Consider the following 25,384-nt stretch of genomic DNA (forward strand, 5'->3'; position numbering starts at 1 on the left):
TATCACGCAGTCAGCATGGACCTATACCAGTCTGAGCCCCATCTGTGTTTAATTATAATACTACAGACTACATCTGTATGACATTACTGGAAAGTTGAAATTAGCACACAAACGGTCTCACTCTCACTCATACACCGCATTGAATTTCAAATGAGAGTGATTACAATCACTTAATTGATAAACTTAACCACAGGGAGCCCCTTCTCATGATTCATAATCTATAACTGGTCTTTCTCAATGACATGTTTTTTGAAGACAGCATAAGTAAGAAATCGGGAAGACAGAACCGGCGGCTACAGTGATGATGTAAGCAGGGGGTCTCTCACGGGATTGATGTTTTTTTGAGCTTTTTACCGTAAAGGAATTCATCTGAGATGCTGACCGGAAGAAAGGAAGCCATTTGGCCAGACGCCAAAGGGGGAGCATGATAACTTGTGTTTGCCAAGACATCATAGAGCTTCACTCAAAAAACAAAGAAAGTGACGAACTGTTTTCCGAAGATTTCTGGCTGACTAGACTAGTGAAATTGACTGGATATTACAAAATTGTGACAGTTCAACTTAAGCTGTTACTGACTCCAAATAATGATGTCGCCTGTCTGCTGTCTGTTCATGACAGCCACTTGTTAATTTATGCTTAATGAGGTGGACTTTTTTAAAGTGCCAGGGCATTATACCACAATAATGAAATGGGAAACCCTACCAATCAGACCGCTTGAGTGTGTCACGTCAACCAAAAGGAAATTAAAATCTCCCCTGCCCTTAAGTCGCCAGCTTTGACCTTTACGACAGCTTACCTAGGTAAAGGTAACCTTTGTGTGTGGTCGTCACAGTCTCATTTGATTGCTTGAGTCATGAGCCTGTGTAAAATTCTACCATTATTACAGGAAATGAGAATGTGTCTTTGGAACGGATGATTATGTAGTTGTGTGATCGCCTCCTTAGTCAAGCAATTCTACCTGCAGACTCATCATTTAACGTCAAAAGGGGAATGAGTCCTGCATCGCCACCTTGTGGACTGTTTCTTTGGTGTTGAAGCTGAGATGAGTGCCAAGCCCCAGGGGCCCTGCTGTGGGCAACAAATTTGTCAACGATTATATGGAGACTGTAGGTCTTTTAAACTAGAATTCAGCCTTTTATTAAAAACAAGTACTTTAAAAACATACATGGAAGCCAAGTCAAACAGTCACGTAAAGCATAACACTATGTGGCCCAACAGACATGGGGTTTTACTCCCTGTTTTAAAATAAATTCTATAAAGACATACAGAAGCCAATACATTTGTCTTGCTTGAAAACATCTAAGTAAATAAATGAACTAATATGGAAATGTCATGAAAAAACAACAACAACCTAGGTCCCAAAATGCAGAAAACATGTCCAGTTTGCATTTTCTGTGGTTTGCAGTTTGCCTTTTCTGGTGAAATCCTTTTACCTCTATGAGACATCCATAAGGAGACAAATATGGGCTTCCTCAAAGCCGAGTCCTCTGATTGGCAGGGAGCTCATCCTGGTCGAGTCCCCACAAGAAGGTGCGGAGACGGCTCACTTCCTTTTGGAGCTCAGGGCTTGGGATTGGCTGGGAGAGGTCAAGGCGTGGAGTCTCATTTGGCAGGATAAGAGGAGGATGGTCCAGGAAGCTCTCAAAGATGTCTAAGAGATGAGAAATGGAGTACAAACAAATGACCTGGCAGACAGTTTTGGTTTTTTTTTGCTGTGATATTTTTTCATTATTCATAATATTAATACCAGTGGTACTAGTAGTGTGTTTTACCTCCACTCAGCTCCGTGCCTGGAGGAGGGGCCCAGGATGCTGGTGGGGCTCTGGTTGGTCCTAGCTTGTAATGAGTGAGCAGGTGGTGCAGCTGGGCAGAGCTTAACAAGCCATGGTCCTCCTGTAGACTGGTCCAGGATGACTGGAAGATGAGATGTTGATGGAGCAAATGTTAGCTGATATTCTAGCAGAGGGCTAAGTAGGTATACTGCATATGTAGCTATATTACCTGGATTAGTCGAGTTTTGGGAATACACAGGAAGTTGACTGTGATTGACAGTTTCTTCATAAACTCAGAGGCAATGTCTCCTAATCCCGCCCCCTGTAGCCAGTCCAGAACCAGGTCCAAGTTTGTTCTTATCTGGACTGCTCTGGACCACGAAAACAGTCCATCTGAAAAAAGGAAAGTGGACATGGAAGGGCACAGAACGAAAATGTGTCACTTTCTGAAAAACATGAATAGAAAGAACTATTTTTAAGAATAAGATAGGAGATTATTCTGTTATCTAAGAGAGCACTTTTATCATCTTATCACCTCAGTCCATATTAAGATGTGACTGAGGAACAGTGCAACTTTGAAAGAAATTCAATACATTCATGGGTTTTGCCACTACAGACTTATTTGATCTAGTATGACCTTAGCAAACTTTAGATAGATATTGCTATATAACTGGTATTACCAGTTCAAGTCACTGTTACTGTTACACTACATTTTAGCCTTTACCATTATGTCATAAGTGTCCCCTGTTTTCACAGTGGTCAGCAAAAGTGACTCAGGGAGGATTTAAGCCATGCCCTCTCACCTCTCTCCAGCAAAGTATTGAGCAGGGAGGTGTTGGTGAAGAAGAAGAGGTAGCCAAAGGTTTGGGAGGTGAGAGGCGGGGACAGACACGCTTCCCGCGACAGCATGAGGGAACAGCGATACACTTCCACCAGCCCTGCAACCTTGGGCGGTAAGGCAGACACATCATCCACCTCTCCTTCCTCCCCTCTTTTTTCTTCTCCCTCGGCACCCCCAGCTCCATCCTTCTCTTTCTCTTTCTCCTCACTGGAGAATGGGTTGGTGTCCAGGAGAGCTGGAAGTAGTGAGTACAGGGTCTTTGTGGACAGAAAGGAGAGAAACATGAAATAATTTGTTTAAAAATTAAAAAAAAACAACATATTTTTTCTTGGGGAGGAGACAGATTGCGTTGGGATGGATGGAGGGTGGAGAGTTGATTTTTAATTTTTAGCCACACTAGCGGCATGGCTCTAGGGATGGCAATGTATGTTACTCTGTCAGTCTGTTGATCCACCATTTTGGTCCAGACTGAAATATTTCAACAAATATTGGATAGCCTGCCAAGAAATTTTGTACAGACATTCAATGATCCCCAGAGGATAAATCCTACAGACTTTGGTGAACTTCTGACTTTTTCTCTAGTGCCGTCATGAGGTTGACATTTGTGGTTAAGATTGAAATATCTGAGCAACTGCTGAATTGATTGCCATGGAATTTGCTACCTACATTCATGTCCACCTAAGGATGAACTGTAACAACTTTGGTGGTCCCCTTTACTTTTTTTGGTCCCTTTACAAAGGAAATGGAAGAGATGCTTACAGCTGGAAAAAATTATAATAAATTATGGGTGGTGGTGAAACAGCGCCAGAAGGATCTTGGTAAACAAAAAAAATAAGTATTAAGTCTTAAGAAAGACATTTTGCTGTCGCTTTGTGAAGTTTAATTGGTAGTGGCTTTCCAAAGTCGCAGTTTGGTCAGCGCCACATGTATGGTATTATTTCAGTGTGCTGATTTTTTTGTATGCTAATTTCTAAAACAGTATACAGTTACATTTAGTATGTAGTAGACTATATAGAATTAGCATTTAGTATGGATTTGGGCTTTTGTCCTGTTTTTTAATACCTTGGTGAGGTGATAGACGCACTGCTGGAAAGTGTGCATGATGACGTCATCCAGCTGTGCCAGAGCTTCTGAGCAGGTGTCCATGTCAGCTGTCAAAACTGGGTCCCCGGGGGCTTTGAAGAAACAATCATTAAGTAAGTCATAAGAATTAAAGACTGTGTCCACTTTAATTTGTGTGTCCAACATTGCCAAAGACTGTGGTAATTTATTAAACAGTCGTAGCTTTTAAAGGTTTCTATTGTTTTATCTATCACTATCTATCACTCTCACCTTCAAACTCCCACTCTTTCTCCATGGTTTCAACTTTGACCTGGAAGAAATTAAGGAGCTCTGTGGCATTTGACATCCAGAACATCAGGGGTCGAAGGTCAGATGACAGTTTCTGAACATTTGGCGTGCTTATCTCACCCTCTTGCTCTGTGGAACTGGACAAAACATTTATGTAGTGTATGAGTTATATTACCTGTAAAATGATTGTGAACATTCTCCTGTCAGTGTTTTGTTTGTGCTTTCAAAGAGACACACACCATACTGCGAATAAAAATAGACTAAGTTATTATTATTCAACAGTATTTAAGCTATTTTTCAGCATCACTTTATTACAATGCTTTCATCATACCACAAAAATTTACCAAAGACATAACAGCACAAGCACAAATGTATCATGAATCACTCAGCAGGAGATCTCTAAACAGAGGAAACATGACGTAGAACAAAAATGCTCTTACTTTTGCGTGGGATGCTTATCCCCAAATTCCTTAATGTTATCCTGCAAAGAGAGTTGGAGACAGAAGAGAGGAGAGACATTTTGGCTTAGTGTGGGGGTGGAGGAGGGGGAGCAGAGTCTAGCCCTGCAGCCAGGACAATTACAGCACATTTTCCAGCAGGTTGTTTCTTAGCCACGCTAGCAGCATGGATCTTTGGATTGCTAGTCTCTCTGTTCATTGGTCTAAAACTTTGGTCCATACTGAAATATCTCAAAAACTATCGATTGATTACTATGAAATTTGGTACAGATATTCATTGTTTCCAGAGAATGAATCCTACTGACTTTGGTGATCCCCTCACTCTAGTGCCACCAGCAAGTTGACATTTTCAGCCTTTAGTGAAATATCTCCACAGCTATTGGAGTGCCATGAAATTTGGTAAAGAAATTTACAGTATACCCTCCCGGGGTTGAACTGTAATGGCCTTGCTAATTAGCAAAATGTATCGTGCTAACACGCTTTGGTGATCCCCTGACTTTTTATCTAGCACCATCATCAGATCTAACGTTGTCCAGTGCTTTGGTTTATGACCAAGTATTGAAGAAACTTATGACATATTCATCAGGCTCAGCTGTATTTTGTGTTCAGTGTTAATTAGCATATGGTAGCATGCTAACACATTAAACTAAGATTAGCGAAGTGAACATCATGCCTGCTCAGCAGCGTGTTAGCACTGTCAGTGTGAGCATTATAGCATGCTGATGATAGCATTTAGATCAAAGCACTGCTGTAGTAAGTTGTAACAAAATACACCCTCAGATAGCTGTTAGCATGGCTGTAAACCTTTTAGTATTGTTTAAAGATGTTTTTAATTCTTAGCTCTTTATTACAGAGCTAAGAATAAAGAGATGACAGGAATTGGGAGAGAGTGAGTGGAAATGACATATAACAAATGTCCATGGCTGGATTCAGTCTGCTTCATGGTTGGCCACCAGGGCACACCTTTTTTTTTTTTTTTTTTTTTAATGTATCGAGCTGTTGCTTTTTTTTTTTTTTTACTTACCCAGACAATTTCTTTAATTAGATTGGCGGACCTGAGTAATATCTGTGGTGTGAGAGCAGGGTCCAGGTGTTTAGAGGCGTGATCTATCATGATTGACAGGAGATAAGCAGGAGCTAAAGGCCCACCACCAGAGTCTGGAGAGGAATTTTTGGAGAGTATCTCCTAGGAGAAAAGTGAAGGATAGACATAATGTATTTCATCAAGGCAATTTTTCAATAACACTAGATACCACATTAAAATTTGAGTTTATAAAAGTTAATTTTCTGCCTGTCTCACCTGTAACAAGGCATCTGCATGACGGGGATGGAATTTCAGAACTGCCTCAGTTGATCCCAGGTACTGCCTCAGAGCTTCCTGTCTGTCCACCAGCCCTGAGGGGCAGCAGGTGGTGGAGGCATCAGCCTGCCACGGCAGGGTCAGTGCCAGCGGTGGAGCTGGGGTGACACGGGGGTCACGGTACAGGAAAAGGAAGTGGTTCCCAAGACCAATCACATCCCCAGGCTTTAGGACTGTCTCCCTGTAAAGGGCCACTCCATTGTGTGTGACTGCACCTCCCCTGAAAGGCCGCATCAGAGCTAGGATAAAATAAGATTAGTTCAAGATAGAATATATCTGTTATGTTTTACGTTGCACACAGTACGGAAGCATAGCATAACTGCTCCAGTTTTGAATTTTGCTGAGTGCACAAGGGACCTGTGAGCCAGTGTTATTAGTACCTTGTCCGGTGGGTGTCTCAGGAACAGCTGAGTCTCTCCTCACCAGTAAATGTCTAGCCAAAAGGTCAGGAGCAGAGAGGAACGTGTCCACTTTCAGAGGCCTCTTCCCCTTCCTCTCCCTCTCTCTATCCTTTTCTCTCTCTCTCATTGTGGGCTTTCTTCCAAACACATGCGTATGTCCCGCCATGATGTACAAAACAAAATCCTAAACAAAACACACGGTGGAGAGTAGGGGAAAGTCAGGGAGGTCTGTTATCTTTTAAGTGGTATGGTTTATATCAATCCTCCATCAGATGTTAAGTTGAACAGAGGGCGGTTGATAAGGTATGAAGTGTGTCACAGTTTGCTACAATGGAGACCTGTGTGAGGTCATTGTGTGAGATGGAGTGATGTACACAGAGGGGTTTTGTGTTTTCGATGAAGAAATTGTTGAGGCATTGTGTTTCTCTGAGGCTGTTTTGTGCTGGATGCTGAATGGGAGAGGCTTGTAGAGAGATGGAAACCCCGATGGTATGTGGCGATTACAGACATGCAGGTATGATGTCATGTTCAGGGTGTGTACACTCGTGTACCTCTGCACTAATCCTCTACAACGTGCCTGTTAGTTTGCATATGCGCACATTAGAGTGTATGCACCTTACTATAGTGCATTCCTGCACGTCAAGGTGTGTGTGTGTGTGTGTGTGTGTGTGTGAGCGTGTGCGTGTGTGGTTATGTGTCAGTGTTTGTTCATGTGTTTACATGGCATACGTGCGTGTGCGTGTTGTTTGTGAGTATTTGTGTGTGTGATACCATCTGTCAGCATGTCTTGCCTTGCTCTGATCATAACCCTGCAGCAACAGGAAGTAGGGCCGGTCTGTGGGTGGAAGGATCAAACTTTGTGACATCACTTCCAGGTCGCAGCTGGAGTAATCCCTCTCATCCTCTGCTGGCTGGTTCGTCCATCCAACCTTGGCTTCAGCTTTTGATGCCCTAATCTGAAATAGCAGGTTAAGACATGATGATTAGAAGAAAAACACACTATTCATTCACTTCTTCCTTACCACATTACCTTCTTTACCTCTCCTGGCTGTGGGTTGATCATGCTCACAATGTTCTTCCTGTCCTGCACCCCACCATTGTTACTAGACCGGTTGCCAGAACCACGTGGATCATTGCTGACGTGGTTGCCTTGACGACGCCGCAGACTCAGGTTCATGTCGCTGATGCTCCTCCGGAGCTCTGTGTTTCTTCCACGGTGACCGCGCTCGCTCTCCTCTGGTCCACCCCCTGATGACATCCTGCTTCGACGCCAGCGCACACCTGTTGCCCAGGCAGACAATTAGGGCATCGGTCAGTTTGACCCAGTGTTGTTTATAAAGAGTCAGATACATCTCTGTTGAGTCTTACATACCTTGGTAATTCTCACCGTCCCTCTCCCGCTCCCTCTCCCTTTCTCTCTCTTCTCTCTCATAGTCTTCCTTCCTTTGAATTTCAAAGCGCCGCTCAAATCCGTCCTTAGGTCGCCACATGTCCACTAACAACAAGGGACATTCCCATGGGGCAACACCTCTCCGGCACTCTGTCTCCCATTTGATAGCTCCATCTGGCTGCTGGATGGGCTTTCCAATGACATCACACAACAGGAAGTCCTCGGGGCTGTGTTTCTGGAGAACTAGAAGGTAATGAAGGAGGAAGGGAGGAAGATGGGAGAGGTAATTATTTTTCCACAACACCGCTGTTTATGTTTATATTAAGTCACTCCCAATCGGTTAAATTTTTTTTGAGCAAAGTAATGGATTACAGCAGAGATCCAAATGAGAGAAATTTTCCCCATCTCATACCTGCGTCATCTGTTTCCTCCCTCTCTCTCTCAGTGTAGCGAGTGATGACCTGGGCGATGAGCTGCCTGGCTGTAGAGTGGATGTTGGCCAGCAGGGAGCGATAGTTGGCTCCACTGGACAGGGCATCCCCATAGATCTTGATCAGGCCTGGGGCAGAGGAAGTGGCAGGGGGCAAGTAGTGGTGGGAGGAGGGGGCAGCTGAATGAGCCCAAACCTCTCTCTCCCTCTCCCCCACCGCCCGGTCCCGGTCACTGTTGGAGCGCCCCCGCAGAAAGAGATGGGAAAGGCGCTTTGTGCGAGACTGGGGCCCAGCAGGCCGCGGCCTTAGGAAGGCCGGGGAGGGAGATGGGGATGGAGTAGGGGAAGCCAGCGAGGGGGTGGAGTTAGAAAGGGAAGAGGAAGGAGCAGAGGGGGCCTCGTGGAGGGAGGCTGCGTCAGAGCTGGTGGTCGACCTGGTAACAACAGAGGAGGGGAAGACAGATGGAGGAGCGAGGAAGGAGAAAGGAAGGGACCAATCAGCTGTGAATTATGACTGACAAACAACAAGGACTAAAATAAAACAGGGAAAGGTTACAAGGTTGAAAGGACACTAATGGCAGTGGAAGTAAGATAAGATGACATCAGTACATAAAGTTATTCATTCAACAATACTTATCAGGCACTGAACTGTAACCAAACAATAACTGGCATGAAAGTTGCTTAACCTGAGACTGATTACGGGTGATATAGAAGCAAAACAGGAATAAAAATGTGAGAACTTCAGACTGACTTGACTGAGACAGCGCTGGGCCAACGACCACCTAGCTTGGCAAAGTGTTTCCTGGGCGAGTTGATCCACAGACCCACTGGGAAATGGAGCTTTCTGAAGCGAGGACTTCCAGACCCCTCCATCTGACAGAAAGAAATGAAGGAAGAATTTGGCTTTTCAATTCAATTATGCACAGTATGTCGACACACTGCCAATGTCATGTTTCCTCCAATCTACCTTCCTACTGTAGTGAGGAATGTGTTGCAGCAATACCCGGATTGACACAATATAACAATAGAATGATGTCACCATCAAAAAATATCAACAGGATACTTACAGCGGATTGTCAACATGGTGAAAACAAACAAAAAGAAATGAACCCAAAACCCCCCAATCAGCCTGTGAAAATCATAGTGTGTATTCTTCATTCTCAAACAGGAAGGATGTTTTGTGGGACTCGAGTCCAGCTGTCGTAGTAACAGGGAAAAACCCACTCCAAAGGTCACTGCCTGTCCGTTTCTCAGTGTTACTTCTAGGCAAATTATCACCCAAATTTTTAGGATCACACTTTTTTGCCTTTTTCCCCTTAACAGGTGGAATTTGGAGATCTCAAGGTAAGCATTGTATTTCTTTGGAAAACCACCACCTTTTCATGCACAATCTCTGACAAGACTGACAATCTTGTCATATCTTGATGTGTGTTCACACCTAAAATCTGTTGTTGTCATTCTAGACAGAAAAGAATTTTAATAAGTACGGTTTTTAGTAAGCATCCTGCCCTCAATGTTGTGATGGAATATTTTAAAAAAAACATAAAATCAACAAGGTACAAGAGAGAAATTCAAGTGCTTTTAGGTATTAGATTATGAATACACTTACCCACAGATACTTCTGATCCTTCTATAGTGTGTTATTATTATCCTTCGCCACCTGAATGCTAAAATGCAGCTCAAAGTAATCTAATAACCTTATATGTTTCCTTCTCCTCACAACGAAATTCCATTTTTCGGAGGCCTAAACCCTGTCACACATCTACATACACATCTCTAATTCTAATTGTCCATTTCTCTTAACTAAAATAACCTTTTCTGTAGTTTTTCTCTAACTGGAAAAGCTCTGCTGCTTCTCTCTCCCTGGCTCTCAGCCTCTCAGGGTCTATAGATAGAGAAACAGGCCCATTGTTCTAAGTGACAGAATTTCCTTCCTTTGCAGTGGACAACACCTATATCCTGACTGAGTGAGAGACGGAGGGAGAGACTGGTAGAAAGAGAGAGAAGGGTGAATTTGCACATACATACGGGAACTTGTTGGGAATATTATATACTGTATTGTACACCACAAAGCAATCTAGATATCTATTTTTTGGCCTCTGTGGATAAACAGGAATGTGGTGTCTCGCTTTCATCCTATTAAAGTTTAATTACATCAATCTAAGTGCCAGGACAGATTCTCAAGAACATGTCCATTTAAAGCCAATACAATGTTGTGATTTCACCATCACAGTGATTGATTTCAATTATCACACAGAAAATGGCCCAGTTTGATGTTTTGCTGGAAAGAGGATGAAGGAAATGCACACAGTGAGACAGGAAACTAGAGGGAGTGACAGAGACACCTGTGATCTTTGACCTGGTCTTCAACAGGAAAATGGTGATGGAAAGAGAAAGGAGACTGTCACTGTGTCTCAGTTCATGGGCTCAATCCTCCCAAGACCACATTGTTGGACCGAATATGCCATAACACACCAATAGGTTTGTCCCATTTCAAAGGCTCCTCCACTGTTTCAAAGTGTCTGTATTCACTAAAAGAGAGGTGAACAAATTACTTCCCTTTAAATGTGGACAATATGAACAATAACTGTAACATCAGCCTGATATTAAATTTATTATTAGTCATCAATGTCAGAATCATATTGATACAAGAAATCAGGTCTAACTGTAATTCCCCCCCTTATCAGTCATATTTTTTGAGCAATTAATTGCCCAGTACCAATAAGCTGACTAATATTTCTAGCAAACATAATAAAATGTTTTATATGACAATTTAACATGCGTGGTAGCTACAAAAGGCAAATAAAGAATGTAGGCCTACTGTGTGATGCTTTCAAACAGTTTAATCAAAGGAATTTAAAAGTAATACTGTTAACATTAGAGTTCAAGTGGTTACATCATCCATCCATCCATCCATTAGCTCTACCGTGTATCCCTGAGGGTCAAGGGGGACATTGGGCGAGGGGCAGGGTACACCCTGGACAGGTCACCAGTCAGTCACAGGGCTGATTACGTCATAAAAATTGTATTTTCTTGTAGCCTGAGGGGACCAGAGTCAGACCTGACTTTAAATGGCAATTGACAAAAACTAAAAAAAGACTTGCACTTTGACTTTGACACTTTAATAATGATTTGTGACTACACTAGAACGGAAATACCCAAGCCAAACCCAGATATTAAAACGTAAGTTGTTATTTTGTAGGCTAGTTAAAAAATTGGGTCTCTGTTGTTCATGGCAAACAGAAGGAGAGTATTTGGCCATATTTGGCAAAAATATGAGTGTGGAACGCATTGAGAATACAGATGGACAGCAGAGAAAGGGATCATGTTGGTTAGAAACGATGCTATGCATATTTTGATAGTTTTTTTTGTAACCAGCACAAATTCAAGCTGACCACAGCTGCAGTCCTCTGAGAAACTGAGGAAACTGGACTAAACTTGAGTTTAGTGCTGAATTTTGCCAGCCACCTTTCAAGCCTACAAGCTTCTTTAATACTAAAAGGACATATTATTTTAAGGTGGAGTATTGCTTTAAGCAATCTTAACTTGAAATCAGATAGTCTTGTAGTCAGTGAAGTGAGGCTCTGTTGCATCCAAGGTTAAGCAACCTAATGTTATGTTGCAAAATCTTTTGATTAATGTGGTATGTCTTTGATAGATGGCCAGCAGTTGCCTGTCAATACTGCTTCTCCTAAAACCACCAACATACTGTAGTTTTGAGTGGATCCATCCAACTGATAAGGTGAGAATATCAATAAAGCACTTATATATTTACCTTTAAATGGTCTATTTTGTCTCTGTTGCATTAGATTTTTAGGCAGAACTGATCTAGCTGTTACGGTTGCCTCCAGTGGGATACCTTCACTGCGCAATGCTACACTTAAGTTTCATTCACAACATGGAGGATGCTCGGTGGCACCCAAATCTCATCTCATTAGAGATGTAAATTTCTTCTCTCAGCCAGGTGGAGTTCTTGAGCCTCACTTTACATGGCAGTTTCATTATATCCTCTGGTACTTAGAAACCAACCAGTGCTCTAGAGTTGAAATGACTGGTTGATTAATCGATTAGTCGATCAGACAGAAAATTAATTGGTTACAGGTTACATAACTGATTAATCATTTAAAAAAAAAATTTTAAGCAAAAATACCAAACTTATTTGCTAGTTTCCCCAGTTTTCTATGATAGTAAACTCAACATCTTTGTATTTTTGACTGTTGGTCAGACAGCAAAAGCATCTTCGGGGAATAATAATCAGCATTTTTCACTATTTTCTGACATTTTATACACTGAAATAATATTCATATATATTGATAATGAAAATAATAGTTGGCTTAAGCCTTACAGTTCTCTTTTGATGGAATAAAACAACCTTGCCCAAGGTTTTCTGTGTGTTGATAACTTGACACAGAAAAAACAAAGGAATTCGATGAAACAAAACTAAAGAGTACAAAATAAACTAAAACAAATGTGGATCCTAAAACTACAATTTCACACGGGGTCCCTCTTTTAGAGGGGTCACAAGATTAAGGATGGAGGAATCGACATAGCTGATATTCAACTTTAGTGGAGCAAATTTCGAACAATTGTGTGATTAACCAAATTATGTAGACACAAATGATATGGAGTAAATCTGGGGCTTTTTGTAATCCATCCTTTTTGTTTACACTTCTTGCAAGATATTTGGTCTTACTGGGATTGTTTCACTGCTGCTATAACAGCAATGGTCATTTTTACACAAATAAGTGATTACAAGAGAAGACGGGCTAGTTATAATTATTACAATCGTTAAAACTCAGTAAAACTTTTTAGAAACCTGAAAACTGATGCTGAGTACAGGAAGAGTCCCAATAACTACTACAGCCATGTTCAATTTTATACAGATGCTTCAAAGGGCTCAGCTAACAACATTGGTATTGCATATATAGTTTCACATTTCAAAATTAAAGTTTGCAAAATAATCAGTGATGGATTATCGGTGTGTACTGTGGAGATGCTGGCAGTTTGGTCAGGATTGCAATGGGTTGCAGATATGAGACCTTTGAGAGCAGTAACTGCTCTGACTCCTGACTCCAGCTTGTATAAAAAGCCAGCTTGAGGTACAGCCTCAGCCGACCAGATGTTTTCATAGAGATACCGCAAACGCTATATGGAATTCAAATAATGGGACTAAGTGTGAGATTCGTATACCTCCCAGCACATATAGAAGTCAAAGGAAATGAATTAGCTGACTAATGAGCAAAGGAGACCACCATAATGAATTACACTGACATGACCGTATGCTTTAGTAAAACAGGAAGGAAGACCATAATTTAGCATAAATTGAAAGAAAGGTGGCGAAAGCAGTGGGAAGAAGAGACAGCAGGGCGAGGGTTATACAACATTCAAAGCAAAGTGTGTATGATGATGAGAAGCACAGGGAGAAGCTGGAGAGAGGAGACTAATATCCAGGCTACGGTTTTGGCGTACAGTATTAAAAAGTATATTATTTAGATTATTATTATTATTATTATTATTATTATTATCTATTTTGTGAAGGGGGGGGGGGGGGTAACTTTGGAACACGTTAAGCTTTACTGTCCAAATTATGATGCTGAGAGGAAGGAGCCGATACTGAACCTTAGAGAAATAGAGCTAAATTTTGATTCACGTGATTAGATAAGCGTTATCTGTTTAAGAGAACGCCAACATCATTTCTTTCCTCAAATTTATCATTAGCATTATTTTTGACGGTCCATAAAACATTGAGAAGAAGAAGACGGCGAGGACGACCCGATATCCCAGAATCCTCTGCGCGGCCACGAAGAAGGACATCTTTCGTTGAAGAGGACACAGCAAGAGGCGTCGCAAGGTTAGCTGTCTGTAACGCCGACATTTGCTGTTACTTTTTTAAAATACGACCTTTAGCATTATATTTCAGGTTGTCTGTTGTTTTAATTTACCATAATTGTATAAACATCCTGGCTGTTTCAAACGTGTTAGCTAAAAAATCAGCTCTAGAAATGTTAGCATTTTAGCAGCGAGCTAACATGCTAACTTGTATTCAAAGCTAACAATCGGGTTGTAACACGGTTCTACTCTTTTGTTTATGTCGGCATAGGTTTGTACTTATGTCTGCTAATAATTAAACATTGAGTAGAGTTAAAATCAAAGCTAACGTTAACCTTTCATCACAACGCTATATGTGGCGTAGCCAGCTAACGCCTAGTGTTGAGGTTAGCCTCTGATCGCTGTGTTCATCTGACGTTTTTATAAACCCGTTGCAGCTTTAAATTAATCCACCCTGTGCCATTTATCCAGATCGTTTAGACGTGTGCTTGAAGCTGATTAACAATGGCTGAGACTATTGAGGAGAAGCTGAAGAACTACAGGACTGCTCCATTTGACGCCCGATTCCCTAACACCAACCAGACCCGCAACTGTTACCAGAATTACCTGGGTGAGGACAACAAAGACTTACAATAAAACCAGTTAGACATAGATGAAAACTGAGCTTTGGCTGAACTACTCAATACCTATATAACTATAAACTTCTGCAATATCTTTAATCTTAACTTAACAAATTGCTTGAAATGGGTTTCAAAAGCACTTACAGATAAATGCAGTTATTTAATATTTCGTGCACAGGTTTGTGGTTGTTTAGTTAAAATCATTGTATACATTTTAACATTTAGCATTTTGTTGACCCACCCATCAGATATATGTGGTGCATGATAACAAAGACAGCTGTCAGTTAACAGAGACTTACAAATCAGTCATCATTCGGTCACCTGAAAAAGTATTTGATTTCAAAATGTCATTGGGAGTATTAGATAACACATTTTTGACAAATTCCTCTGTAAAATACTGTATTTTTGGCCTGCAACTGATAATTATTACATTATCAATTAATCTGCTGATTATTCTTATTATCTTGTTTTGTCAATAAAATGTTAGATAATAATTAAAACTGCCTGTTATAATTTCCAGCTGCACAGTGTAACCTCTTCAAATGTCTTTTGTCCCAACAACAACCCGAAACCCAAAAATATTAAGTATAATATCATGTACAACAAAGAAATGCATCAAATCATTGCACTTTAGTGGCTCGAACCAGCAAATATTTGGCGTATTTGCCTTAAAATGACTAGAACGAATATTCGCTAATCAAAATTGTTGCAAATATGGACAATCAAGATAAGCTTTGAGTCTCACTCTTTCTGTCAAGACTTGTTTTTGTCATGCTGCTATCCTAAGATCTCTGCAGCTTTATTTTATGGTGTTGTTGGTGTGGACATTGGTTTTATTCAGACCTTGAATCCTTTTTGTTGGTTTTTTTTGCTCCAGACTTTCACAGGTGCAACAAGGCCCTGACAGCCAAAGGCCAGGATCTTACTCCCTGTCAATGGTACATGAGGGTTTACAAGAGCCTCTGTCCCATGAGCTGGGTAAGCCGTAGGACTTAAGCTCTGATCATTCAAACTTAACATATTTTCCGGTGTCCTTTTTGGGGTATATACCACAGTGTTTTTTCGGATGTTTTCCTGTGCACACACTAAATGTAGTTAGTGCTGGATAGCCATGGCTAGCTTATGTAGCCCAGACAGTTGTCGCTTTTCTGCTTCTTGCTATTTTGTGTCTCGTTTTTCTTTTTCTCCCTTGTTTTTTATGTTGATACATGAAGAGCTACTTCTTTTTGTTCTGTGACTGACTGGTTACTTATCTCCAGGTAGTGTCTTAGAGTTAGAGGTCCTTTGAGATGTACATTAAGCTGCTTGTGATAAAGGACTGTAAGACAAATACAATTTACTATTGTTTTTCTTCTTAATGTTCCTGATCATATCTTAATTGTTGAAAGCAAAATAGTCTCACAGTTGCCATGAAAGCTTAGAAAAGCTAGTAAATCTGAATTGAGATTTTTGAGGCTATTTGCGTATGACATCACATGCAACCGGCCGTGACACTATTTTGTCACACATACTGTTCCCAAGGTCAAGAATAAACGTCCATGCTCAAATCTCCATCATTGACAGGTTCTAATGATTGACATGAAACCACTGTGAATGTAAATCAATGCTTGTGCTGCAGCTTCACCATTGCTTGCATATGACTAATATTTTACTCTGTCTCCTGCAGGTTGCTAAGTGGGACGAGCAGATAGAAAATGGATCTTTCCCAGGGAGGATCTGAAATGTCCAACCATTATGGATCAGGACAGTCAACTGCGGGACATTCTGTTACTTGCACCTTTACCTCTATAGTGTATTGTACTTAATGAAATATTCAAACAGCTATCACATTACCATCATTGATGTTACTTAAACTGTTAACTTAAACTATAAACACGCACAAGTTTTTACCCTGCATGTCAAGGTTTGAAATTTGTTTTCAGTCTCTACTCTTCAGCATTGTTTAATCAATAAATATAATGCAGATTTAATTAAAAGGCCGTTGTTCATCATTAAATTTTAATGTTTTGCTGTAGTGAATTGTATTCTGGGCAATTTCCCTAAGCCAGACATGGATAACATTTTCCTTAAATCAGTAACTTAATTTCACAAAACAGGCCTGGTTGGCCGCCACTGGGGTTAATATTGTTAAGTACTGTACCTATTTAGGGGTAGATGAAATGGAAATGTCTTCTTCTCAGTGGTTGTTAATGTCAACCAAATTTAAGGCAGGGCAAGGTAACACCATGAATTAAGTTCATCTGACAATTGACACTAGGAGTGTCCAATAAACACTGCATATATAAAGTTAGCTCAGTGAGTACTTGGACAGTGACACATTTTTGTGATTTTTGCCTCTGTAAAACCAACACAGTGGATTTGATGTGAAGCCATCAAGATGTGATTGAGTTGTAGACTTTAAGCTTTATTTTCAAGGGGTTTAACAAAATATCACTAACTGTTTAGGAATTACAGCCATTTTTATGAACAGTCCCTCATTTTCAGGGGCTCAAAAGTAATTGGACAATCCAACATAATTATAAATATAAGGATTATTTTTAAAACTTGGATGAAAATGTCTGAAGTCTGGAGCCCATGGTCATCACCAAATGCTGAGTTTCCTTCTTTGAGATGCTTTGCCAGGCCTTTACTGCTGCCATCTTCAGCTGCTTTTGGGTCTTTCTGCCCTCAGCTTTGTCTTCAGTAAGTGAAAAGCTTGCTCAATTTGGTTGAGGTCAGGTGACTGACTTGGCATTTGAAGACTTCTATTTCTTTGCCTTGAGAAGCTCTTGGGTTGCCTTCACAGTATGTTTTGGGTCTTTATTCATTTGCACTGTGAAGCACCGTCCCATCAGTTTTGCAACATTTGGCTCAATCTATAGCCCTATAGACTTCATAATTCATTCTGCTACTTCTATCAGCAGTCACATCATCAATAAACACCAGTGACCCAGTTCCATTGACAGCCCTACATGCCCATGCCATAATCCTGCCTCCACCATGATTGACAGATGATGTAGTGTTCTTTGACTCGTTCCTTTCCTTCCCTTTCTCTTCCCATCAATCTGGTACAAGTTAATCTTGGTTTAATCTGTCCAAAGAATCTTGTTCCGGAACTGGGAAGGCTTTTTAGATGTTTTCTGGCAAAGTCTAATCTTGACTTTCTGTTCTTGACTGTTACCATTGGTTTGCACCTTGTGGTAAATCCTCTGTATTTACATTCATGAAGGTGTCTCTTGATTGTAGACTTTGACAATGATACGCCTACTTCCCAGAGAGTGTCCTTGACCTGGTGAGATGCAGTGAAGGCTTTTTCTTCACCAAGGAAAGATTTCTATGATCATCCAATTTAGTTGTCTTCCGTGGTCTTCCAGGGTTTTTGGTGTTGCTGAGTTCGCCACTGTATTTCTTTTCCTTAAGAATGTACCATTTTGTTGATTTGGCCAAACCTAAAGTTTCTGCCAGCTGTCTGATAGGTCCGTTTTGTTTTTTCAGCCTAATGATGGCCTCCTTTATTTGCATCAACACCTCTTTGGACTGCATATTGAGAGTTCCCAGGAAGAGCTACCAAAGGCAAATTCAACATTTCGAATCAACTTTAGACCTTTTTTATGTGCTTAATTTGTCAATTAATAATGAACAATAAACATTTTAAATCTCAAAAATCCAATAGATCAGACCTTTCTGTTAATGGCAGCTGTATTGGTTTTGTATCATAATTGAAAGTCCTGAAATATAGTGACTTATTGCTCTAATAATATTCTCTCTGGTGACCAATTTCCCATATTGTACAGATAATATATACAGCTCTGGAAAAATTAAGAGACCACTGCAAATTTTTCTGAAATCAGCATCTCTACATGTAAGACAGCCATTCCATTCCAGTGTCTGTTGAATTCCAACACAAGCATACCTCATTCTACTTAATGAGGTACTGGTTAGGTGATCACCTGAACCAAATCTTATTTAATGAGGAAAAGTATAAAAACCACTGCTGTGGTCATCACTATCCTCATGCAGTAGGACCAGCTGGATGGCAAAAACAGTGCTAGTAGTACCTCAAAAGTAATTGGAATCAAAAAATAACTATTGACCATTCCAAAAGAAAAGTTGAAAAGAAAAGTTTTGAGTGAGGAAAAGAAGGGTTCAATTCTGGCTTTACTGGCTGAGGGATACAGAGTGTCAAGTTGCTTCCATCCTTAAAATTTCTAAGATAGGGGTTCATAAGAACAAGGTCAAGCAGCAGACATTGGGGGCAACAAAGCTACAGACCAGCAGAGGGCGAAAACGACTCTCCACTGACCGGGATGACCATTAACTCGTTTGAATGTCACTCAGCAACCGTAGGATGACATCAAGTGACCTACAAAAAGAATTGCAAAGGATTGAAAGCTGTGGTTGAAAATCAGGGTTATTCCACCAAATACTGATTTCTGAACTCTTCCTTAGTTAAAACATTAGTATTGTGTTGTTTAAAAATTAATTTGAACTTGTTTTCTTTGCATTATTTGAGGTCTGAAAACACTGCATCTTTTTTGTTATTTTGACCACTACTCATTTTCTGGAAAAATAAATGCTCTAAAGGACAATATTTTTATTTGGAATTTGGGAGAAATGTTGTCAGTTTATATAATAAAACAAAAATGTTCATTTTACTCAAACACATACCTATAAATAGTAAAATCAGAGAAACTGAAAATTTTGCAGTGGTCTTTTTCAGAGCTGTGTGTGTGTATAATTATATATGTATGTGTGTGTGTGTGTGTGTGTGTGTGTGTGTGTGTGTGTGTGTATATATATATATATATATATATATGTGTGTGTGTATATATGTGCATATATATATATATATATATATATATATATATATATATAGCTACCGCTTTAGTCATCAGGTTTATTTTTGATCAAAAATATTTCCATTAACAAGGTTTTTACTCTAATTTGAACTGTAGTCCTCCTGAATTACTCATATAGCCTTCAGCTGTCAGTATACACAGTAATCTTCAAGTGTTTTAGCCTTCTCTGAAATACCCCTTAGGCCTGTCTACTGTGGAAACTGAAGGTAACTATAACCAAGGTTTTTCCAGAGAGTGGCAGTGTGAAATCACATGCTTACTTTTTTGTTATTCCCCATTGTAACCACACTGTGGTGCCATTAGACAGGGACTAGTGTGCCATGGTTTGTTAATGTTGACGTAACCCCCAGAAGATATCCATATATATTTATTCAAGAGAAAAAATAAGTGGGATATTTGGTGTTGGCATCAGAACTAAATGCAAATTGATCATTTTTGTTCCTGTTTTGATGATCAATGGTGGCTCCTTCATTCCAGTTTTAGTTTAAAAACAGTGCCTTTTGAATACCTCAAAACCTACAAGCCCACTTTTGGACAGGTCCACTCGCATTACAAGTCTGCTGTGATTAATATTTTCTTCAAGTGTCTGTATCAATTTTTCTAAATTAAGATAAAACTACACATTTATTTAGGCCCGCAAGCAGAGGTAAGTCGTTACTAATGCATTTGATTCATCAGTGAGCCAATTTTTTCTTTTTATGCTGATTGAAGAAGAAAAAAAAAAAGTTACTGCAATCTGTTGTGAAATAGCCAATGCCAAGGTCATGTGGGAGGTTCCTTCCTTTTCTCTGTGAAATAGAATTAGTTTGAATTACTATTATTTAATTCAGCGCCCGAAGCAGTTGCGACATACACTTCAGTTTTTTTCTTAGAAACTGCACCTCTCTGTCCCAGCACCCCATCTGTGTTCCATGAGCCGTTACCAAGGAAACCGAACCTGCAGCATCTCCTCCAGTGACCTGTCCTAACTGAGCAAATGAAATGAAAAGACACCTGCAAAGAGCAAATGCAGATACACAGATAGCGTATCTGCTGGGAGACTGAGCGAGGGAGGGGGAAGGAAGTGAGGAAAGTTGCACTCAAGGCTCCATACACACACACACACACACACACACACACACACACACACACACACACACACACACACACACACACACACACACACACACACACATTTTTGACCTTGGTCACTTTTGGGGACATTACATAGACTTGCATTAATTTCCTGGAGACTTACCCTTATATATATGTGTGTATATATATATATATGTGTATGTGTATATATATATATAGCTACCGCTTTAGTCATCAGGTTTATTCTTGATCAAAAATATTGCCATTAACAAGGTTTTTACTCTAATTTGATCTGTAGTCCTCCTGAATTGCTCATATAGCCTTCAGCTGTCAGTATACACAGTAATCTTCAATCTTCCTCTGAGTTGATGAACAGTTAATACCAAAATACTATATATATTTATTCAAAAGAAAAAATAAATGAGTGGAGAAAACAAATGCAGATGCTTCCATGCAAGTGCACTGCATGGTACAATTAAGCAATTACCATTCCATCATACTGTGTGGCATGTATAAACATGCTGAGCAGGCGCAGTTGATTCTGATTTTGTATCAAGATGGCAAGAGGAAAAGATCTAACTGACTTTGAAAGAGTCTTCATTGTTGGGGCACAGATGGCAGGAGCTTCGGTTACAAAGTGCTCAACTAGCTAGTGTTGGAACAGTGACTGAAGTGACATCTGCATTTAGATCTATTGGAAAGACATTAATAGATAGGGTCAGAAACTGTGGTCAACAGTGCACATTTGATGACTGTGATGCTTGTGCAATAGTGCAATATGTGAGGAAAAACAGAAGATCAGCTCTTCCTCAGGTGACTGAGAATGTCAATGCAGCACGTGATCAGACTCTGTCATCAAGAACAGTCTTTCGTCAACTAGACAGAGTCATTACAGTCGGGCTGCAGTGCATAAACCCCTCATTACAAACATGAATACACATTTGAGAGTTCAGTGATGCAAAAACCATAGGCACTGGCACTGAAGGGTCACTGCAAATCAATACAAAGTTGTTCTGTCAGGAGTGGTCTCTTCCAGGATGACAATGCCCCCATCCATACGAGAGGTCACTGAATGGTTTGATGAGTATGAAAATAATGTGAATCATATGCTGCTTCAGTGTCAACAGATCTCAACCCAGTTGAACACCTATGGGAGATTTTGGACCAACGCGTTAGACAGCGCTCTCCACCACCGTCATCAAAATGAGGGAATACCTTTTAGAAGAATGGTGTCCATCCCTCCGGTAGAGTCCAGAGACTTGGAGAATCAATGCCAAGGTTCACTGAAGCTGTTCTTTGCGGTTTGTGGTGACTAAGACACTTTATGCTGCTTTTTCCTTTAATTTGTCACCTATCTGTAAATACAGTATCTATGCTCGTATGTATAAATATACAGTGTAATGCAATACTTTAAGCAAGACCTATTTAATTTCACACACTGCAATCTGTCAGTGGGTTAGTTTTGAAACAAGCTGACTGCCTGCTGAGACAGGCAGCCAGGTAAAAGGCAAAGTCTTAATTTTAATGACTTGTGTTCTGTTGGCATGTCTGTTCCCAGAGCACAGCTGAAATCTTTTGATTAACATCAGCTCACCGCATCCTCCACTGGCACCCCTTCACCTCAGCTATGCTGTAATAAGTCCTGACATGCCGGATTTGGTGTGTGTCCTTCCTCTGTGTCAGTTTGTAGACCAAATAAACTTCACCTAAGGCTTTCCCTTTTATCGATGTACAGTAGATATACTGTCAGAGATGCGGTTGTGAAACTTTAAACAGAAACAAGAAGTGAGTGAGGCCTTTCAGGAAACTGCTTTTCAGAAGTTGTGACTTCCAGTGAGCTGGTTGTGGCATTGTGTAGGTACAGTATCTGGTCAGGGTTAGTGTGTGCCAACATGAGTAATTGGCAAAATATAAACACAAGGTGGTACTGTTGCACAAAATTTAGATCAGTGAAACCGTTCAGCGTACTGCTCCACCCCTCTTTAGCAGCTCTCTACAGTTTGTCAGATGTTTAATATAAATTACCTTTTAATCCTGCCGATACTGCACCGACCGATTATCATTATAATATCATATAGAATATGTTCAAACCCATGCTAGATGCAAAACTTGCCAATTATACTCAAAATGCCATGCTGAGCTAAAGACAAATGTGTATAAAATTACGCAAACCATATTTTGATGTGGCAGCCATTTTTAAACGTGACTTGACTATGTTTGGTTATTTTGCTCAGTGTAATGTAAGATAGGCCTGTTGGAACATGTTCAATTAAGAGCTGAAATAATCAAAATAGATGTAGTGAAGTGTGGGGGGAAAGAGAGTTGTCTTCCCTTTTAAACTAGCTATCAGGACATTTCAATGGGAAATCCTTGGTTTTAATTACTTTACTTGTGTTTGCCAATGCTTCTTGTTGTTCCCTATTGAAATATTGCTAAAGACACAATAAACTGACTGATAGAAAACATTTTTTTTAAGTAAAAAAATTAAACCTTTGGTGTGGTGCACTACCATGCCACAGTACACAAACAAAGGAAGGAACGGGCTCTACTTGTTCACTTTAAGTATTGAAATCTTACAGGGTGCCTCCAGCTACACTGTCAAATATAACTTGTTTCAATTTTTAAAATATAAAGTGAAAGGGCTGCCTTTAAATTTTAGGTCAGGTCAAAAAATACAATTTGTTTTTCTAACACCACCTAATGTTGTCTTGATTAAATATCAAATGTTGTTTAAACCCTTGTCTTAGTTTGGTTAATTTAATTTTTTTTTTTAATTTATTGAACTGGTTACGTATTTATTTGAACTTCCAAATCTAGGTCAGCTTAATTAAAATTGTAATTGTATTGTGTAAGCCTTTGAGTTGTTTGTTTGGTTGTTCATTTTCTCAGTTTTTTCAGTTTGTGCTTTCGCTGCTCCTGCTGGAGCCGCTTTGTACCAGAGTTAGCTCAAAGACTTCTCCCAATGTCTTTGTTAAATTGTTAAGTGAATTCATAACAGCCATGATTGACCTTAACATATATTAAAGACACACACCAAGTTGCCATCATGTCTGTTTTCTTCAAACTACAAAGAAGAGGAAGAGTCTCTGGAGAATTTTAAACAAACAATGCATGCTGGGAAATCTGCTAATATACTATTTTTTCTTTAAACGCTTAATTCATGAGCTGAGTGAACTATCAGCAGTTCATTCATTCATTCAGCTCATCATTTCATGTGAAAAGACCACAAGTTAAATCAACTATTGTTCATAAGTTCTGTAGTGGTTTGAAAATAAAACTAAAATATTAAGTTGAATGAACTTGAAATGAACACAAGTTACATATTTATATCCAGTTAATGAGAAACAATGAGATGATTCTGCTAAATTCCTGTGATCTCTCTCTCTCTCTCTCTCTCTCTCTGGGTGTATGTGTGTTTGTCTGTCTCTGTCAGAGGCTGCTTTTGGGACCAATTTCAGACTCCAGACCAGTAATTTGGGGAGGGCTTGTCCGGTTGGAAAAAAGCTGATTTTCGTGGTCAGTAGTTAAGGTTGGGGCAAGTAGAGGTTATGGTTAGGTTAAGGGTAAGCCTCCAGGAAATTAATGCAAGTCTATGTAATGTCCCCAAAAGTGACCAAGGTCAAAAAGTGTGTGTGTGTGTGTGTGTGTGTGTGTGTGTGTGTGTGTGTGTGTGTGTGTGTGTGTGTGTGTGTGTGTGTGTGTGTGTGTGTGTGTGTATGGAGCCTTGAGTGCAACTTTCCTCACTTCCTTCCCCCTCCCTCGCTCGGTCTCCCAGCAGATACGCTATCTGTGTATCTGCATTTGCTCTTTGCAGGTGTCTTTTCATTTCATTTGCTCAGTTAGGACAGGTCACTGGAGGAGATGCTGCAGGTTCGGTTTCCTTGGTAACGGCTCATGGAACACAGATGGGGTGCTGGGACAGAGAGGTGCAGTTTCTAAGAAAAAAACTGAAGTGTATGTCGCAACTGCTTCGGGCGCTGAATTAAATAATAGTAATTCAAACTAATTCTATTTCACAGAGAAAAGGAAGGAACCTCCCACATGACCTTGGCATTGGCTATTTCACAAAATAGCCCAATCTTACACAAGATTGCAGTAACTTTGTTTTTTTTTTAAAATCAGCATAAAAAGAAAAAATTGGCTCACTGATGAATCAAATGCATCAGTAACGACTTCCCTCTGCTAATTTAGAAAAATTGATACAGACACTTGAAGAAAATATTAATCACCGCAGACTTGTAATGCAAGTGGACCTGTCCAAAAGTGGACTTGTAGATTCTGACACAATGCATAATGACTGCCCCATAGTGGGCCACAGAGAGGAGTTCACACGTGTTCCAAACAGACATTACCTGTGTGTGTTGTTAAGAATAATCTACCTTTCACGAGGTCACACACTGTTTTTAAACTAAAACTGGAATAAAGGAGCCACCATTGATCATCAAAACAGGAACAAAAAGGATCAAATTGCGTTTAGTTTTGATGTCAACACCAAACATCCACCTTCCATTCATTTCGGTTCAGAAATGACTGCAAGCAGATATTAGCTGTATTTACATCTAACATTACTCGAACTGGACTGTTATCTACAGTTTACACAATAGAATGTTAGATTGAACTAGAAAACAGCTGACAAGGCTGGGCCCTGGGCATCAGCTGAAACAAAGTGAGCTGGAAGTTGAGGCCAAGTTAAGACAGTGATTTTGATTGGTGAAGACCAAGACTCATAATTACTCCATTATTTATTTCTGCATAATTAGTAGCTGCCTTTATATAATACTGACCAGGGCCATGTAGGACACAGAGGTCATGTCCTAGGCATTTGGTGGTCTTAGCAACCTGGGAACTAAATCCAATAATACTTGACATCTTTACATTTGGCAATATAACATACTAGGTAATTGAATGAATAAAATTTTTGGTGTGTGGTCAAAATTTTCTGGAGGTGGGAGCGGTATTTCCAGTCCCGCTCAGTATTTCTAAAATCCTGCCCTAGGCCCTGGTACTGGCACTAAAATTTA

General features: G+C 40.1%; 2 protein-coding genes across 3 annotated transcripts; one reads left to right on the top strand and one right to left on the bottom strand.

The window, feature by feature from the left end:
• Positions 1-1,129: 1,129 nt before the first annotated feature.
• Positions 1,130-9,898, bottom strand: rasip1 (Ras interacting protein 1). Its single transcript, XM_040117492.1, has 16 exons — positions 9,612-9,898; positions 8,754-8,875; positions 7,985-8,436; positions 7,555-7,815; positions 7,222-7,463; positions 6,974-7,138; positions 6,162-6,366; positions 5,722-6,020; positions 5,446-5,607; positions 4,404-4,444; positions 3,946-4,100; positions 3,676-3,788; positions 2,576-2,870; positions 2,002-2,165; positions 1,773-1,914; positions 1,130-1,651 (listed from the first exon to the last, which is right to left on the bottom strand). Exons 2-16 carry the CDS (start codon positions 8,873-8,875, stop codon positions 1,473-1,475), a joined length of 2,997 nt encoding a protein of 998 aa, XP_039973426.1. The 5' UTR covers positions 9,612-9,898; the 3' UTR covers positions 1,130-1,472.
• A 3,823-nt stretch (positions 9,899-13,721) lies between these two features.
• Positions 13,722-16,421, top strand: LOC120784136 (cytochrome c oxidase subunit 6B1). Of its 2 annotated transcripts, none has more exons than XM_040117645.1 (4): positions 13,722-13,853; positions 14,303-14,441; positions 15,329-15,429; positions 16,118-16,421. In XM_040117645.1, the coding sequence occupies exons 2-4, from the start codon at positions 14,336-14,338 to the stop codon at positions 16,169-16,171; spliced, it is 261 nt and encodes an 86-aa protein (XP_039973579.1). In that variant the 5' UTR covers positions 13,722-13,853; positions 14,303-14,335; the 3' UTR covers positions 16,172-16,421. The 2 variants fall into 2 exon arrangements, with proteins under 2 accessions (XP_039973579.1, XP_039973580.1); XM_040117646.1 differs by having other exon boundaries at positions 13,816-13,922.
• Positions 16,422-25,384: the final 8,963 nt, after the last annotated feature.

The sequence above is a fragment of the Xiphias gladius genome, chromosome 22 (genome assembly GCF_016859285.1).
Source record: "Xiphias gladius isolate SHS-SW01 ecotype Sanya breed wild chromosome 22, ASM1685928v1, whole genome shotgun sequence".
Classification (NCBI taxonomy): Eukaryota; Metazoa; Chordata; class Actinopteri; order Istiophoriformes; family Xiphiidae; genus Xiphias; species Xiphias gladius.

Coding starts and splice junctions, on each gene's coding strand:
- rasip1 (XM_040117492.1), bottom strand. CDS start 8,875: ATGGAGGGGTCTGGAAGTCCTCGCTTCAGAAAGCTCCATTTCCCAGTG. Junction 4,101..4,403: donor GATAAGCATCCCACGCAAAA/GTAAGAGCATTT, acceptor TGTTTTGTCCAG/TTCCACAGAGCAAGAGGGTG. Junction 1,652..1,772: donor AGGCACGGAGCTGAGTGGAG/GTAAAACACACT, acceptor CTCATCTCTTAG/ACATCTTTGAGAGCTTCCTG.
- LOC120784136 (XM_040117645.1), top strand. CDS start 14,336: ATGGCTGAGACTATTGAGGAGAAGCTGAAGAACTACAGGACTGCTCCA. Junction 14,442..15,328: donor CTGTTACCAGAATTACCTGG/GTGAGGACAACA, acceptor TTTTTGCTCCAG/ACTTTCACAGGTGCAACAAG. Junction 15,430..16,117: donor GCCTCTGTCCCATGAGCTGG/GTAAGCCGTAGG, acceptor TGTCTCCTGCAG/GTTGCTAAGTGGGACGAGCA.